Genomic DNA, 16961 nt, shown 5'->3' with positions numbered 1-16961 from the left:
CTTTTCATGAGTAGGCATCTCGAAGAATTTGACTTTTTAAATCCGGTTTAAACATATATTTCTTTGTCCATCAGAATACATCTGTCACATTGCGTAAAAATCGGTTGCACAGATTGCGATCTATTGAACTGCTCACTGTTAGTTATTTACATGGTGTTTACTAGTCAGGCATCACTTTTTGCCAGTCGGAAATGGATTTATTGCATTATTAAAGGGGTCTGCATTCAGTTATCCCCAATAACCATAGTCCTTTTTACCATATTTATGATCAAGGGTTCCACTGTGATGCTTGGGTTGAACTTCGTGTAAATCCTGGAGTGGCTTTTTATACTGCTTAACCATTTGATCAAAAAAAAATCCGAAAAAATCAACAGTTCATGAGTTTTCAAGTCAACAATAAAATATTTTTGGGGCGCAATATGCGCATAAGGCGCAAATTTGTGCAAATTATTTTTACCATATATTTTTGCATCGTAAATATCTCAAACACACGTTAACTTATAAATCTGGCAAAAATAGACAAGATAGTCCTTTTCAAAATCAACACAACGCTGCTAAAATTTTGCATATCCGATTTCTAGTAACGTAGCAACCACCGAAATGAAGTGCCCGGATACTAAATGATCATAGCCTTATTTGATTTTTAACCACGCCACTTCGAGTAATTGTTCCACTCCAGATCCAACAAAAACATAGTATCAACTTTGTAGGATCTATGGAAGTGTTATTCAGAGAAAAAGGTCACATTTGGAGGCAACCTCCTTTGTATATCGAGCCATTTATTGTGTCAACAGCTATGTAACACTGACTGATTTGCAGCTTCTACAGATCATCAGCCACCTCAAGTGCTAGACATCATTTTTTCAATTTTTTCTGCTTATTCATGATCCTAGATGTTCCATCTAAGAGAGACTTGCCAACAAAATGTTTATGGCTGGAAACCTGCCAGCTACCCTCTAAAGAGTTCGTTTCGCTGTCATTTACGTAATTTTTCAAAATGTCTCCCCGCTAGCGGTTCCAATATTTTGCGCACGATTTGACTACCGGATTTTGTTAATTAACAGCCGGCAGCATTTTTACTCAGCAGAAATGAATTCAGATCTGTATATCTGTATAAAAAAAAGTCATCTAGACGAACTAATTAAAAAAAATTATCACTTTCTAATAAACATTTTTTATTTGTACTTGACAAAATCTGTAATATTTCCTACTTCCATGGAATCAATCATCCTCCCTCCATGAATAGTGAAAATAAGAACAAATTAGCTTACTTTTTGATTTATATCTCCTGAATTGATTCATCATATGAATTTTAGACAAATAGTTGATTTCAGCTGTTTTTGAGTCTGCCACTAGAACTTTAATGAATTTCACGCCATCCTGTCCAACAAATTTATTCAATGACCTTCTGTGTTGGACGATATCTCAAAAACCACTCGACAGAACATCACAAAATTTGCACATTTAAATATTACACTACTAGGTAGCTTCACTGAAAACTTCTTAAATTTTTCATTCACGCATGCAGAAGTTATTAACAAAACAAAGTGTTGCACTTTTTCGAATACAATCATTAGTCAAAATGATATGTGATTATCGGAACAGTATATCATTTAATTTTAACCAAAATTTTCAAAACCTTGTTAGTATTCTACAGATTGCCAAAGAAAGGCACAACATTAAAAAAAAAGATTTTACCTATTTTCTACTTGTAAAACTAATTTCATTTTTGGGTTTAGTTAAGCGCCACTTAGTTGGTCGACGCTGTTCTTTAATTTATTGCACCTCGGAACAAGTGTGAATATGTTTTGTAGCCTTGTGTTGTTCTTATTATTTAATCCAATTTGGATAAAAATTTGCGAAACTTTACCTATTCTTACAAAAGATGAAACCACTTGTTTCCAGCCATCATCAAACTTTACGGAAGCATGAAGTGAAGACATTCTTCTCGTTCATGCTTCGTCATAACACCCCAGCTCAATGGCATGTCATTAAAATTGACGGGCTCGTCATTCAATTTGAGCGAACCTTTGCCTTCAGCAGACCACTGTGCCAAGGAGCAGAGCAGATGCCCTGTTGTAAGTTACTCTAGTTATATACAGCAAAGTGCAGCCGCCATGTCCTTTTTCAGCTCGGCGAAGCCGGGATGTTACTGTCAGATTGTCCCATTATCCCCGAAATGACCCGGTTCACGAACGATTCTCCGTTATTCATGACAATGTTTTGCTTCACCAGTTTACAATCTTAATTACGTGAAAGAAATTGATGACACTGAGACAACCGGGGCCCGAAAACTTACTGCTGGTTTCCAATTTTGGGTGGGGAAAATGGGTGGAAATTTTTCCCTCGCGATACTCACCCACTACCGTTAGATAGACGAAGTGGCCAATGGGTGGCGTCGTCGATATCTGGCACTCGTAGACGCCCGAGTCTTTTCGCTGGGCGTATCGTATCCGCAGGGTCCACTCTTCGGTGTGCGGTGAATGGAGCGCCTCGAAGCGCTGATCGGAAGTGTAGGTGTAGCGGCCAACCGTTAGAAGGTGGATGTCTCGATGCCGGACCCAGGAAACCTGTGAATGGATAAAAATGGAGCAAATTACATTGCTGCAGTGCTGATATGGGAAATTTGGAACAAAGTATGTTGTGTAGAAAACAGCTTTATCTTCTCAGTTTATGTGGACCTTTTCTACTAATTAAAGGTTTTAAATCTATAAATAACTCTCTAGAAGGTTGTCAGTAAGTTAATTTTTTCGAGGAAAGTTTCAGAAATGGTGTGTTGTTTCTTAATTGGTATTTTTCTCAGTTTAGAGTTATGTGGTAAACCAGAAACATTATTCAGCGATGATAGCACAATTTTGAAGTATATTGATAAGAATTTCTAAAAATTGTTGTAACCAATTCATTTTCTTTGAAGCGCTGTATTTTTGAATTAGAAACGTCTTTGTAAAATCCAAAGCTGATCTGATTTTAAATAAGATATTCCACTCATAAACAAAGATGCCGATAAACATTCTGTGTTTTTGAGAAAAAAAATCTCACTTTATGTTATTTTCAATAAAAATCCTATCCTTATTAACAATTTTATCATACTTTACTTAATTACAAAGTAAAAATTTAAATTTTATATTGGTCAAAAAATTATGTATTTTGGAAATCCTTTCAAGATTCAAAAATTCTGTGTAATATGAGAATTTTTTAAAATTCTGTGTTCTGTGACACAGATTCTGTGATGAAAGTTGGCTCAAAATTCTGTGAAATTACAGATTTTTCTGTGATTTCGGCAATCTTGCTCATAAACAGTTTTTTTGTAAATAGATTTATGTTTCGTCCGGGAAAATGTTTTGAACTTATTATTTTCAGCTTTTTTCGGTTTAAAATTTTAGTCAAATAACTTTTTGTTTCAAAATCTAAGACCGTAATAATCTGAAAATAACACTAGTTTATAGTATTTTTAAACTAAGATAACTAATATTCTCTTTTAATGTGAAATTAGGCGTTGAATCCAAAAATGTTTTTCATAAAAATTTCATTTGGACAGTTTTTGTGTAACGTCCTAAATATGAAATTCTGAATAATAAAAAAAAGTACTTAGATTCAAATCTCTCGGACTGTTTTACATTGATGTCAAATCTCTTATTATATATTGAAGGTGAACAAATTTGCTATCCATTATCTGAACTTCATTTTGGCGTATATTGATCCTATCATCAAAATAGCCAATTGTACTAAATTTAATATTGATTGGACAATTCTAAGGCGACCCTCAATCGCCTTGAAGTTAAAAAATTGTTTGTAAAGAAGGTAAAAAATTTCATTCAGAAAATTCAAACTGATTCTGGAAACACTGTAAAAATTTGAAACTTCATTAAAATGAAGATTTAAAGTCTAGAAACAACTTTATAGAAGACAATAAGTAGTTTTGGATTTAGTGAGAATAGTTATAGACCCATATGTCAATATTTTTCCCAAACATTTTGTATGGGAATATATGATAAATCGAAAACTAAACAAAAGTAGGGTAAGTGCTCCTACTTTGGACCTAGAGCCTAATTTGGTTCTAAAGTGTCGGAAATTGCAAATAACTCATTTCGTTTTCACTCCTATTCAAACAACGAACTCTTATTCTTTCTTTAATCTACCATATCGCTATTTGCCATTAAAAGCATTTTTTTTATTTCAACGTTTTTCAAAAAGTATTTACTCTTCAGTGGTAAAACAGACAGCTCAAATAGTGGGAAGCATTTTGAAAAATTAGGGAGATTAAGAATAATTCACATTTTTTTACAGGCCAAGCCTAACCTTCAAGGGGGTACATAAATAGGCCATATTCGACCATGTTAAGACATTGCTAAAATTTTCATAAGAGCATAATTTAGAACCTATATTTCTTACATTTCTGGCATTTATAACATTTTTTGTCTGCTTTAGGTAAATAAGCAAAAAGTAAACACAAAATACCTTCATACTCTTTTGCTGCTTATGAGGAGAAAGTTTGCGATATTCAAAACAGTAATTAAAGTGTTCATTTGAATCGATAATAACTCAAAATATTTGTTCTCGGTAAATATTTGTTGATGATTTTTCGAAATATCTAGCCTTTTTTTTTGGCATTTTAGATCTAGATATAATAGAGGGTACTAGTCTTGTATCAAAGCAGGTAAAGTAGATTCAAAATAGGATATTTCAATCATCCATATCTTTGTAAATCTATCAAAAACGGCACAACCATGGATAAAAATTCCATTTGAAACTTGCAGATAAGACCATTAACTACCAATGGGTTTTCTAAAAACCTCAAAACACCCGTCCATGTACGAAAAAAACATGGGTTTATATGAACCACCGATTAAAGGGTCCAAACCAGGTATCTGGAGCTTTTCTAGTTCACTTTACATTGGTTTTCCTTCTCCAAAAAACATACTCATCAGCTTAGAATCTTGAAAATGGAACATTAAAAGAAATTTAATAATGTTACAAATGATTGAAAATCGTTGCTCGTTGTCGATGATTCCTCTCTATTGGTTTTTGTCTCATCATTACTAATTGTTAGCTTTAAAATCGTAATTAGGTGTCTTCATCTAACTATGTTTGTGATCGGATCATTTTCATCCAATTATAGTTTCAGGAGAGTTTGGAGCCAAATGCCAGAAGTGGTATGAAAATGCTTCAAGAGTAGCTTTATTGTGTTATTGTGTACACTGATGACTTTCTGATATTTGAAGTCGAACCTTGTCAACGTTGCCAGTTTTAAATTTATTTATAGTGGTTCACGTTACCAACATATCTATATTTTGAATGTAAATCTTTACTTTCGAAGTGTAACTCAAACAAAAATATTCAATACTTGGCACCATTGTACAACTTTAGTTTTCAATTTAAAAAGATTTAGCAATATAAAATTTTTTTGAAAATATCAAAGACAACAAACAATTGAGAAAGTGTATAAATTAAGCTTGCCAGATTGCCCGGTTTTATCCGGGTTTGCCCGGATATTTGATGCAAAATTTCGAGAAAGTCCGGTCCGGCCCGGTTGCCCGGATATCATGAGAAAAGTCCGGATATTGTCCGGATTTTTTCACAATTTTCACAAAGAAACCAAAAAAAAATCAAAGTTTTTGAGTAAGTTTCAGCAAAATCGATTAACAGTATGGAAATTTTCAACGGTTGTTTCAAATAATTTCGCTGATTTACTTTTATAAACCTTTAAACATTTAAGTGTTCCAAACAGTTTTTGGAAATCTGCAATTCCATAAATAAAAAATTGATTTCATTTTTTTTTGCATTTTTTCTTTGCTTTTATATATAATAACACTAAATTTTGCCCAGTTTTTGCCCGGTTTTTGGATTTGGAAAATTTAAATCCATGCCCGGATTTTGCCAGGTTTTTTTGAAAAAATGCCCGGAATTGCTAGGCCCGGATGGGAGTGGAAAAAATTCTGGCAACCTTAGTATAAATAGTTACCGGTATTACGAGTTTGATGTTCCCTTTACTTTGATCCTACAGTGAGCGAAATAAGAATAGCACCACTATGTGTTTTGCTTGTTAAAATATTATTGATTGAAAATTACAAAAATTTTCTTCCACGGTTTGTTCTGAATTGCTTAACGGATAAATCAAGCATAAGATTACTTTTTTTGGACGTAGCAATTAGCGTTGATGACCAAAAATGTGAAAAAGGAGTGCGAAACAAGAATAACACCACTTGAGTTTTTTAACAAAAACAAGATTATTTTTAAAAATTTACTGTGTAAAAGTGAATAATAATGCATCTACGAATTATTTGAATAGATAACTGCAATTTAAGGAGTTTTTCCAGATTTCCAAAGGTTTTCAAAGGTATTAAAAGGGGATTTTAAGAGATGCTCCTTTAGCGTTAAGGAATTTGATATTTGAGCTGTAATTCTTTACCAAACTACCTACTTTCTTCATTGAAATGACGTGAAATGATAATTCAAACATTTTCGGTTTATTTTAAATCAGAAAAAACAGGTTGGAATTCATAAACTTGGATTTTTTTCAATAAACATCACTTTTTCCAGTTTCAAGTCAAAGATGGCAGCACTATTTTGCCGTTAAAAACAAATTATGTCTCAATATTGATTTTTCAGGTTTATTTAGGCCCATATTCATCATTTCAAGGTAGTTTTTCAACACAGTTTTGTTGGAGTTCACGCTGCAGAAATCTTTTCCGGATTTGCTAAAAAACACCAGCACAAGAATATAACACCGCCAAAATTCTTGCTCATCTCAACTTCCGATTCAATTTCAAATCATATCAATAATACTGCTAGTTATCTGGTACATCAAGCTCCTTCGGAAAGTACAAAATTATTCTGATTATCGGTATAAGAAATTCACTTTTATGGGTCCTTGATGAAATTCTAATTTTTTGATATTGTGATCTTAGAATTTCCAAGGCGGTCACACGGCACCAAGTACTTATTTCTTGACCAAAATCATCCAGCACACCTGAATTAATCCCAGATATTCGAAAATGGGCATCAATTCGGTTTAATTGCAAGATAGTGCGGCCATCTATGACTTGAAACTAGAGTACATTAGTATTTTTGAATTTGTAGGCTGTTTTTTTTTATTCAAATTCGGCATCAAATCTTTGTTTCGTCAATTTGCATCATACTTATGAATGATGATGAAGAAATAATGTAGTTTATAGCTCAAGTATCAAATTCCTTAACGCTAGAGGAGCATCTCTTAAAACCCCCTTTTAAAACTTTTGAAAATCTTTGAAATTCTAGAAAACTCCTTAAAATACAGTTATCTATTCAGATAATTCGTAGAAGTATTATTATTCACTTTTACACAGTACATTTTTGGAAATAATCTTGTTTTTGTTGAAAAAACACAAGTGGTGCTATTTTTATTTCGCACCCCTTTTCCATAGTTTTGGTCCTCAACGCCAATTGCAACGTCCAAAAAAAGTAAACTTATGCTTGATTTATCCGTTAAATAATTCAAAACAATTTAAAGAACAAAGTTTTGGTGATTTTCAAGCATTCATATTTTAACAAGCAAAACACATAGTGGTGCTATTCTTATTTCGCTCACTGTATATAAAAATTAAGACGTTTACTTTGTAACATCATCACGTATAAACGGACGGTCGGAATGGAGTGAAATTTGATATCCGAGGGTTTTTCGAGCCAAAGATGGTTTGTATAATAGTTTTAAGAGTCTTACTTTTTATGGAAGGGGGGCTCCCATACGAAATCAACTGGAAATGGAACACAACTCGAACAACTTGAAGACAATTTTCATGAAAACTGATTCACGAGCACGAAGAAATTAAAGTTATGTAGCTGAAATAAAAATTTTCTAACGATTTATTAAGTTACAGGTAAAACGAAGTTTTCCGGTTCAGCTTGTTTTATATGAAAATATACGAAAAATTCAAAGCTAAATTGAAATCCCTATAACTTGTTTCTTTGTTACTTAATTTATCGACCTTATCGGTGAAAAGTAATGTCCTTCTCAGTAAGAACATCTTAAGGTTTTGGAATTTTATAGACACATTTATAGAAGGTCTTTTAGGGTCGCCTTAGAGTTATCCGAATACGCTTAAATTATATTAGTATCCTGAACATACTTTTATGGCAACATTACAGAAAATTTAGCTATTACGCCCTGAGAGCCAAATGTGCTCTTATTTTATTTGACATAAGGTGGTACACAGCAAAAATGAGAGCACAAATTTTGATACATGGTTAGCAAAGTGAATTTTGCTAAAACTTTGACCATAACTACACTTTTTTTTCAAGAGCTTGGAGAGCACAATCATGCCAGTATAAGGCATCAAATTTATTACTTTTACAGCGAAATTTGGCATAAATAAGGTCTTAATAATTATGAAAAACGAGGTGTCGTTTAGAACAAGTAGTACCTTTCTATTTTTGTATAAAAATTTTGATCTCATTTTTGCAGTGTACAATCTTATGTCAAGCGAAACGAGAGCAAATTCGACACTCAAGCCTTGATTGCAAAATTTGCTGTAATTTTGTCTGACTATTTCGGGTATTTCCATCCTGTGCGGATGATTCATTCCTCTCGCTGGAAAAGTATGCTCGGGATGGAATGAACTGAAGTATGATCAGACGAAATAATTTTTATATTAGTTTTTTTTAAATATTGGTATTCCAAACGCCTCAATTTATGCAACTTGTATAACAATTTTTGTATTAAGAACTCGATGGTCATTTGACTAGTACAAAATATTTTGGTTTAGAACTCATCAGAAATAAGTTTTTTTTAAGCAATAAAAGTATCGCTATTATTTATGCAAAAACATTGTATCCATATCTTTATGAATAAATTAAGAAATACTAGCTGATGCAGTACGAAATTCGTTTCGCAAACAATTATTAAAATATTATAAAATAAGGTTATGCTTTTCAAACAAAGTGTAATGTTCTTTACACTGAATAAAAAATACCTTTCCAGTTTCAGTTCTAATTTAAAAGTTGGGAAACCACCCCATAAACAACGTATCTATTGTTTTCCAAACCCAATTCTACAATTTGTACGTTTGCCGTCTAGTTTTTACAAAAAAAATCGTGAACTTTTAACTCATTATTTCCTGGGGGAGGAAGACTGAATAAAACAAGAAAAAAAATATTTCAAACGTCAAATTTCTCTCATTAATCTACCGATCAGTGCGAAGGTTCAAAATTTTACTTTCTTATTTCGTGATTTTTAATAAAAAATTTTTGGTGCTGAAAAGTACTTGTTTTGTATAAAACAATGATTTAATTAGGTTTTGTTTTGCTCTGGCAAATTCTTTTATGATCAGGCGTATTGACTCGCTCAAATTTCGTTAAAGTTTTGAAGCTGATAAATTAAAATGGTTTGGTTAATGCTAGTTCTAAAAATAGCTAAATCTTAATTCAGCACCTAAACAACTGAGTTACATGACTCACTACACGAAACTGATCATCTAAAGTTAAAATTTAACGATTACAAATCTTTTCAACAATAGCTGGCTTTTGCCGAACAGTAAAAAAAGGATACAGAAAACGATACAGCAAATTTCAGTCTTCCTCCCCCAGATTATTCCATAATACTGATCGATTCGTCTTTCCTATAAAAACCCGTGTGCTAATTTTGACATCCATCAAATTGCTCGTTTCTTAAGGCCCTGATGTGGAATTTTTTATCCTAATCTGATGCATAATAACGTCAACATGCAAAAACTATTAATAGTTAATATGGACAACCTTTTCGCTTGCCCTTAACACCAAATTTGATACCTAAAAACTGAAAACAATTGCCCGTCGTTTGAACTTTCCGGGGGGCAATTTCCATCTAAATCTAATAAATAGTGACGTCAAAATCGCAAAAACAATCATTAGGTAGTGAAGACGACTCCTTTGGCCGACTCGTTATACAAAATTTGACACCTGAAATAAGCTGCCCGTCTTTTGAAACCCACGCGGGTGAATTTTCATTAAACGTCATTATCCCAAAAGCAGTAAACATATAATATGGACGACCCCTTTTTCTGACCCCTGCCCTGAAATTGGATAATTGGAATCAATTGCTCGTCACTAAAAACTCCCGTGTGTAAATTTTCATCTCAATCCGGTGTATAAATAACGTCAATATCGCAAAAAACAGAGACGACCCCTCTGGCCGACCTTTTTTACAAGATTTGATACCTGAAGACGGTTGTCCGTCTCTTAAAACCCACATTCGTGAATTTTCATTGCTATCCAATGTACAATAACGTCAGTATTGTAAAAACAATGTACAGGTAATCTGAACGACCCCTTTTGCCAACGCCTTACATCTAATTTTCTACCTGAATACGATAATCCGTCCCTTAAAGCTTCCCTGTGCCAATTTTCATCGTAATCCAATGTATAATAACGTCAATTTCGCAAAAACAGTGATAAGGTAATATGGACGACCCTTTTTTCCGATCCCTGACCCGAAATTGGATAATTGGAATCTATTGCTCGTTCCTAAAAACTTCCATATACCAATTTCCACCTTAATCCGGTGTATCAAAACGCCAATATCGCTAAAACAGTGAACAGGTAATATGGACGACCCCATTTGCCGACCCCAGACTCAAAATTATATGAACCAAAATAAAATTAAAGTTAAAGAATTTTGCGCGTTTACTTCTATTTCTGTGGAATGATAAAAAAATACAGTATGTACCACAGTATGTACATTGATTTTAATTTAATGATTAATGGCATTTCGGTGAATTATACATTCTAATAGGAAGAATTTCAAATGAAAGTAATGAAAATTATAGACGGATAGATTAGATTAGGAAGCATGAAAGGTGTTGAAAATGAGCCAAGAGCGTGATTTGAGAAAACTTCTTGCCGCACAAGACCATTTGTCCCACATCGTATTATTGTCTAGAAGAAGCAAAGTCGATAGGCTGACTTTGCATTGATCTATACAATGATACATGGATGGATCGAAGCACGTGTTTTTCGTACCCCGATCGATTGTATAGATCAATGCAAAGTCAGCCTATCGACTTTGCTTCTTCTAGACAATAATACGATGTGGGACAAATGGTCTTGTGCGGCAAGAAGTTTTCTCAAATCACGCTCTTGGCTCATTTTCAACACCTTTCATGCTTCCTAATCTAATCTATCCGTCTATAATTTTCATTACTTTCATTTGAAATTCTTCCTATTAGAATGTATAATTCACCGAAATGCCATTAATCATTAAATTAAAATCATAAACCAGCGGTGATAAACTGTTAACACAGTATGTACATTGTACCAGGTACCTATCGTATTCTTTTGGATACCTATTGTTTTCTTTATAAATTCCAAAACAACGCTACATCTTTTTTTTTTTTTTTTTGGGTTGGGGTGCTCAGCACACACTAGGCTATCTGCACCATTTTATTTTCAATAATAATTTGATAACAAAATATAAATTTCTAGAAGATTAACATATAAAATTGCTTAGAGACTACTCATCCTAACCTATTAATTGGTACAAATTTATACAAGATTATAGAGTTCTGCTTCTTTCATGAATTTGATTACATTTTTATGGTTTCCCTCACTACTTAAACTGTTAAGAGTTATATCATATTTTGTTCTGAGGTCATAGTATTTTGAACATTCCGTTAAAATATGTCTGATGGTTAATAATGTCTGACAATCATCACACCTTGGAGCAGCACTTTTATCGAATAAATATGAATGGGTTAAACGCGTGTGTCCTATTCTCAGTCTCGTCAATACCACCGAATCTTTTCTAGGTAATGTCTCCATTCTTTTCCATTCCCGAATAGAACTACAGACTTCTCGTAATTTATTGCTCGTACAGTCATTCCATTCAGTTTGCCAATGCTCGTTGACAGTTGCTTTAATCAAGGAAATATAATCATAAGTGGAAAGAGGTAGTGGTGTTATTGATTCATTGATAGCCGATCGTGCTAAACTATCAGCAATTTCGTTCCCTTCAATGCCGATGTGACTTGGAATCCACATAAGTTTGAATGTCTTAAGCTGGTTTTGTTTGACAATCATAATTATCTGTTGTGCAATTGGATTGTCAGTAAAAGGGTTTTGTAGGGCGCGAATCGAACTTAAGGAATCTGTCAGGATCAAGAATTGATAATGAGATTCTTCATCAATGCATGTTTCAATAGCTTCTCGGATGGCTAAAAGCTCGGCAGTGAAAATAGAGTTTTCAGAGGTAATGCGTTTAGATATTTGTTGGTCTTCATTGTATATACCAAATCCTACGCATTCTGCGGATTTGGAACCATCCGTATACAATATTTTGTAGTTCAAGTGTTTCGATTTAATTCTAAGAAATTCCGCTATAAATGCTTCTGTAGGAGTTCTGGATTTATTCATTTTTGCGAGTGTTTCATCGAATTGTAGAGCTGACCCTGTCCAAGGAGGGTGAGATAACCAACTTCTGATCATAGGTTGCCTCAAAATGAGTTCGTATTTACTCAAACAATCATAGCTCCGCCTGAAGAAGGATTTAAACTTATTAAGGTGCTCGTCATCTTCCGAAGATGTTTCCATAATTTTCATAAGATGTTTATGTAGAGGATGATTTTCAAGAGAATATAGTTTGGTTACAGTTGTCATAGTTTGAATATCTCTTCGATATTTCAAAGGTATTACTCCGGAGTCCACATGAATGCTTTCAATAGGACTCGTTCTAAAAGCTCCAGTGGAAAGCCGAATTCCTTGATGTTGTATGGCATTAATCCGTTTAAGCATTCCATCTCTACCTGTGCAATATAGTATGCTACCATAGTCCAATTTTGATCGGATGTTCGATTTGAACAGTGTTAATAATGTTGTTCTATTTGATCCCCAAGTCGTATGAGAGAGTGTTCTAATGATTCTAATAGAATTTTCTGTGTGCTTCCTCAATTGTGTTAGATGGGAGTTCCAGTTTAGACGACGATCAAAATGCATTCCCAAAAATTTTTGACAATTAACATACTCCAATTCAGTTCCATAAAGCGTTAGTCGTGGATTATTAGTACAGTTTCTTTTCTGACAGAAATGAACAACTTTCGTCTTGCAAGCAGAGAAACGAAATCCAGTTTGGCGACACCACTCTTCGAATGAATTTAATAGGTATTGTAATTTTTCCTGTATATAACTCAAACTTTTTCCAGATGCAAAAGCTATTGTGTCGTCTGCAAATTTGAAACTCTTGACAGTTGGTGGAACGAAACATTTCAGGGAATCCATTGCAAGGAGAAACAAAGTGACACTAATCACTGATCCTTGGGGAATGCCGTTTTCTTGAGTGAAAGATCGAGAAGCACAATTTCCAATAAAAACTCTGAATGATCTGGAACGCAAAAAGTTGTGAACGAAATGTAGCATATTTCCTTTTACTCCAAGAGTGGACAATTTTTCAATAATTTGAAACTTCCAAGTCATGTCATAAGCCTTCTCAAGATCAAAGAAAATACATATCAGGTGTTCTTGTTTGCTGAAAGCTTCTTGAATAGATGATTCTAAAGCAACTAAATTATCCATTGTGTTTCTAAACTTTCGAAATGCGGATTGAGATGGATCAAGTAAATTATTTGTTTCTAAATACCAGAGGAGTCGACGGTTTACCATTTTTTCAAGAACTTTGCACAGACATGACGTTAAAGCAATAGGTCGGTAGCTGGCAGGATTTAGAGGATTTTTGCCGGGTTTGAGTATCGGAATTATGATTGATTCTCCCCATTTTTCGGGGAAAGTACGACTCGACCATATGATATTAAACAAAGATAATAATTCAATCACTCCATCTGGAGGAAGGTTTTGTAGCATGTGGTAATGTATTTGATCTGATCCTGTAGAAGATCCTTTGCAACTGGCTAACGCAATTCGCATCTCTATCATTGTGAATGGATAATTGATAACGCTTGTCTGCTGTTCTTCGAAATCTAAAGTATCTGATTCTTTTGAAATTTTAAACCTTAAAAAATCGTGTGGGTAGTTCGATGAACTTGATGTGTATTCAAAATGTTTTCCCAACTCCTCAGCTATGTCTTCACTAGTAGTGTAAAGGTTAGTTCCAACTTTTAAGGAGGGTATTATGTTAGATTGAGTTTTTCCTTGCATAGCCCGGATTTTGTTCCAAATATTGCTATTAGTTGTCGATAGATTCACTGTTGAAACAAATTCTTGCCAACATTGTCTTGAACGTTGCCTGGTAATCCTACGTGCCTTTGCTTTTGCTAATTTGTAAGCGACAAGGTTCTCGTCATTCATCTGAGATGAAAATTTCCTTAGCGCCTTTTTCCGATTTTTAATGCATTCAGCAACTTCAGAGTTCCACCATGGAGGCTTGAATTTTTTAACGATAGAAGATGACCGCGGTATAGTTTGCTGAGCTGCATCTACAACTGCTTTAGTGAAACTTTCTACTTGGGTTAGAGGATCATTTTTTGACATGTGATCAAGGTTCACTGTGACCAGATGTTGGAAAGATTCCCAATCTGCTGATTGAGTAATCCAACGAGGTCGTTTGGTAAAGTTAACTGATCTACTAAGACGATTGATAATAATGGGGAAATGATCGCTGGAGCAAAGGTCGTCATGTACCTTCCACGAAAAAGTTGTTGACAGAATTGGTGATCCAAAAGTCAAATCAATCGCAGAATAAGAATTGTGAGCTATACTGTAGTGTGTGGCTGAGCCATCATTCATGCAATTCAGATCTAGTTCGTCGAATATTTCCATCAAGAGTTTCCCTTTAGCATTGTCATCATTGCATCCCCAGCATATGTTGTGAGCATTACTGTCTGTAGTTACTAAAAACGGATTTGGTAGTTGATTCAAAAGGTTTACAATGTCGGTTTTCGAAAAATTGAGGTTAGGTGGCAAATATAGGTTACAAATCGTAAATTCTAATGGATAGAATACCTTAACTGCGATTGCTTGTAGATTTGTCGACAAGTTTAGTTCTTGGACATGAAAGCCCTCTTTCACGCATATGGCTACACCGCCTGAGGCTCTAGCATGAACAGAGTCTACTGAATAAAACATTTTATAATTTTTAAAAGATGGTGTGTGGGTTTGTTTGAAATGAGATTCTTGTATACAGACTATGGATGGATCGTATTTTGAGACTAGTAATTTTAGTTCTTCTATATGCTGATAAAAACCGTTAGGGTTCCACTGTTAGATCGCGAAGGATATATCCTAGAAGTCTATCATATTCCTCAACATAGTCTAGAGTTTAAACATTGTTTTCTTCTAATTCTTCCAAACATTCAATCATAATTGAAGCTTTTAAAGCTTGGGAAACTGTAGATAAATTTTCACTGATAATCATAGATTCGTTCTTTTCTCGTTCAATTAACTTATTTGTTATCTGTTGTAAGTTACCTTGATCAAACTGGCTGGAGACTGGATCGGGAGATTCGCTGGTCGTATTTATTTTGTTCTCTTCAAAAACGGGTGGGAGGGGGACCAAAGCTTTCTCAGCTCTGGGTGGGACATTCTCTCTCAGAGAATGATGATCTACCGGATGTAGACGATCGTCTTCGTTGGTTGAGTTACCGCTTGTTTCATTGGGCTGTTGAGTTACCTGTGTATTCACGTGCTGTTCATTTGATGTTTCCGGTCGTTGTTGGCTCGCGTCGGTTTTCGTTCTCTCTTCTCGTCGTGGTGGGTTTCTTGCTACAGCTGCGAAACTACGCTGGAATGGAGCTGTGAGTGCTGAGAGGGGGACCTGCTGGCGTCGCTTATTTCTGGCTTCACGCATCGTCACACGATCGGTTACCCTGATGGACTGTATTTCAAGTTCATCTTGATAAATCGGACATGCTCGAGAAAGCGCGTTGTGCTCTCCTCGACAGTTAACACACGTGGTGGGATGTTGGCATGGAGTTTTATCGTGAAACAGATCTGCACAGGCAGCGCAAATTCTGTTACTCTTGCAGCTATCTTTTTTGTGTCCGAAACGCAGACACACAGTACAGCGCATGGGATTGGGCACATACATGCGAACTGTACAGTTGTAGAATCCGCAGTCAATTGTGCGAGGAAGATAACTTAGGTTGAAGGTCAAAATAAATGAACCAGTATCTTCTAACTTGCCGCCACTGTTTTTTCGTTGAATTCTTTTTACCTCTTTAACATTGGAGTCAACCAACCACTCCAAAATCTCTTCGTCCTTCATTTTGTTAAGGTCAGGGCAGAAAATGGTACCTTTGCTGATGTTCATTGACTCGTGTTCCGTTACTTTGATATTGACACCTTCACAGAACGTTGCTTAAATCGAGAGATTTGGATTCCTTTGGAAATGTTGTCGATACATTTTTTAATCCAAAAGGGGTTTAACTCCGTCATGTCCTTTTTCTCGTCCGTTCGGGTAACGATCAAGAATCGACCGCCATTGTCTTTTGGGTCGAATTTCAGTTGCTTTTGGAACACATGGTCACTTGTAACATCTCGAGTTACGGGTCGTTTATTTCCACGTTTTCTTTTCCACGCAACGTTGGTGAATTGGTCTGTGTCCGCGTCGTCTCCTAACGCCCAAAACCGGGAACCTGTCCCGTAGGATGGGCCCCCGCCGGAATCGTCTCCCATCGCTCCGACCACTTCTTAGTCTTTTTTTATAAACTTTCACTCAGCACAAATATAAAGACACTCACGAGGCTAGATAAACGATATATCTATTACAACAGTCGCTCTGAAAAACGTGTTTCTCGCTCGACGGTTGGAACTAGAATGAACGCTACATCTTGTAGAACTGTATTTTTCCAGCTGCAGTTGATCCAACGTGTTATAAAACAAAGGGTACTGATGGACAAAAGTATTTGATACATGCTAACTGCATACGCATCACATCTATTACAATTTACAGTAACTCTAATTAGTTTATAATATTAGCATATTTTTAATGGGAATGTATTCTGGGCAATGTTCTTAATCTAAAGGCTTCCTATACTAAACTCTTTTTTCATAAGAAGGAAAAAATA

General features: G+C 34.9%; 1 protein-coding gene across 3 annotated transcripts in view; it reads right to left on the bottom strand.

Annotated features, from left to right (window-relative positions):
* Positions 1-16961, bottom strand: part of LOC129757709 (zwei Ig domain protein zig-8-like) — a 928615-nt gene that overhangs the window by 29179 nt on the left and 882475 nt on the right. For all 3 annotated transcript variants that reach the window (XM_055754998.1, XM_055754995.1, XM_055754996.1), the window contains exon 5: positions 2360-2570. In XM_055754998.1, the coding sequence (XP_055610973.1) occupies positions 2360-2570 (211 nt within the window). The remainder of the gene's footprint in view (positions 1-2359; positions 2571-16961) is intronic.

This window comes from Uranotaenia lowii, chromosome 3, assembly GCF_029784155.1.
Source record: "Uranotaenia lowii strain MFRU-FL chromosome 3, ASM2978415v1, whole genome shotgun sequence".
Taxonomy (NCBI): domain Eukaryota; kingdom Metazoa; phylum Arthropoda; class Insecta; order Diptera; family Culicidae; genus Uranotaenia; species Uranotaenia lowii.
This window is presented reverse-complemented; position numbering and strand designations above follow the sequence as displayed.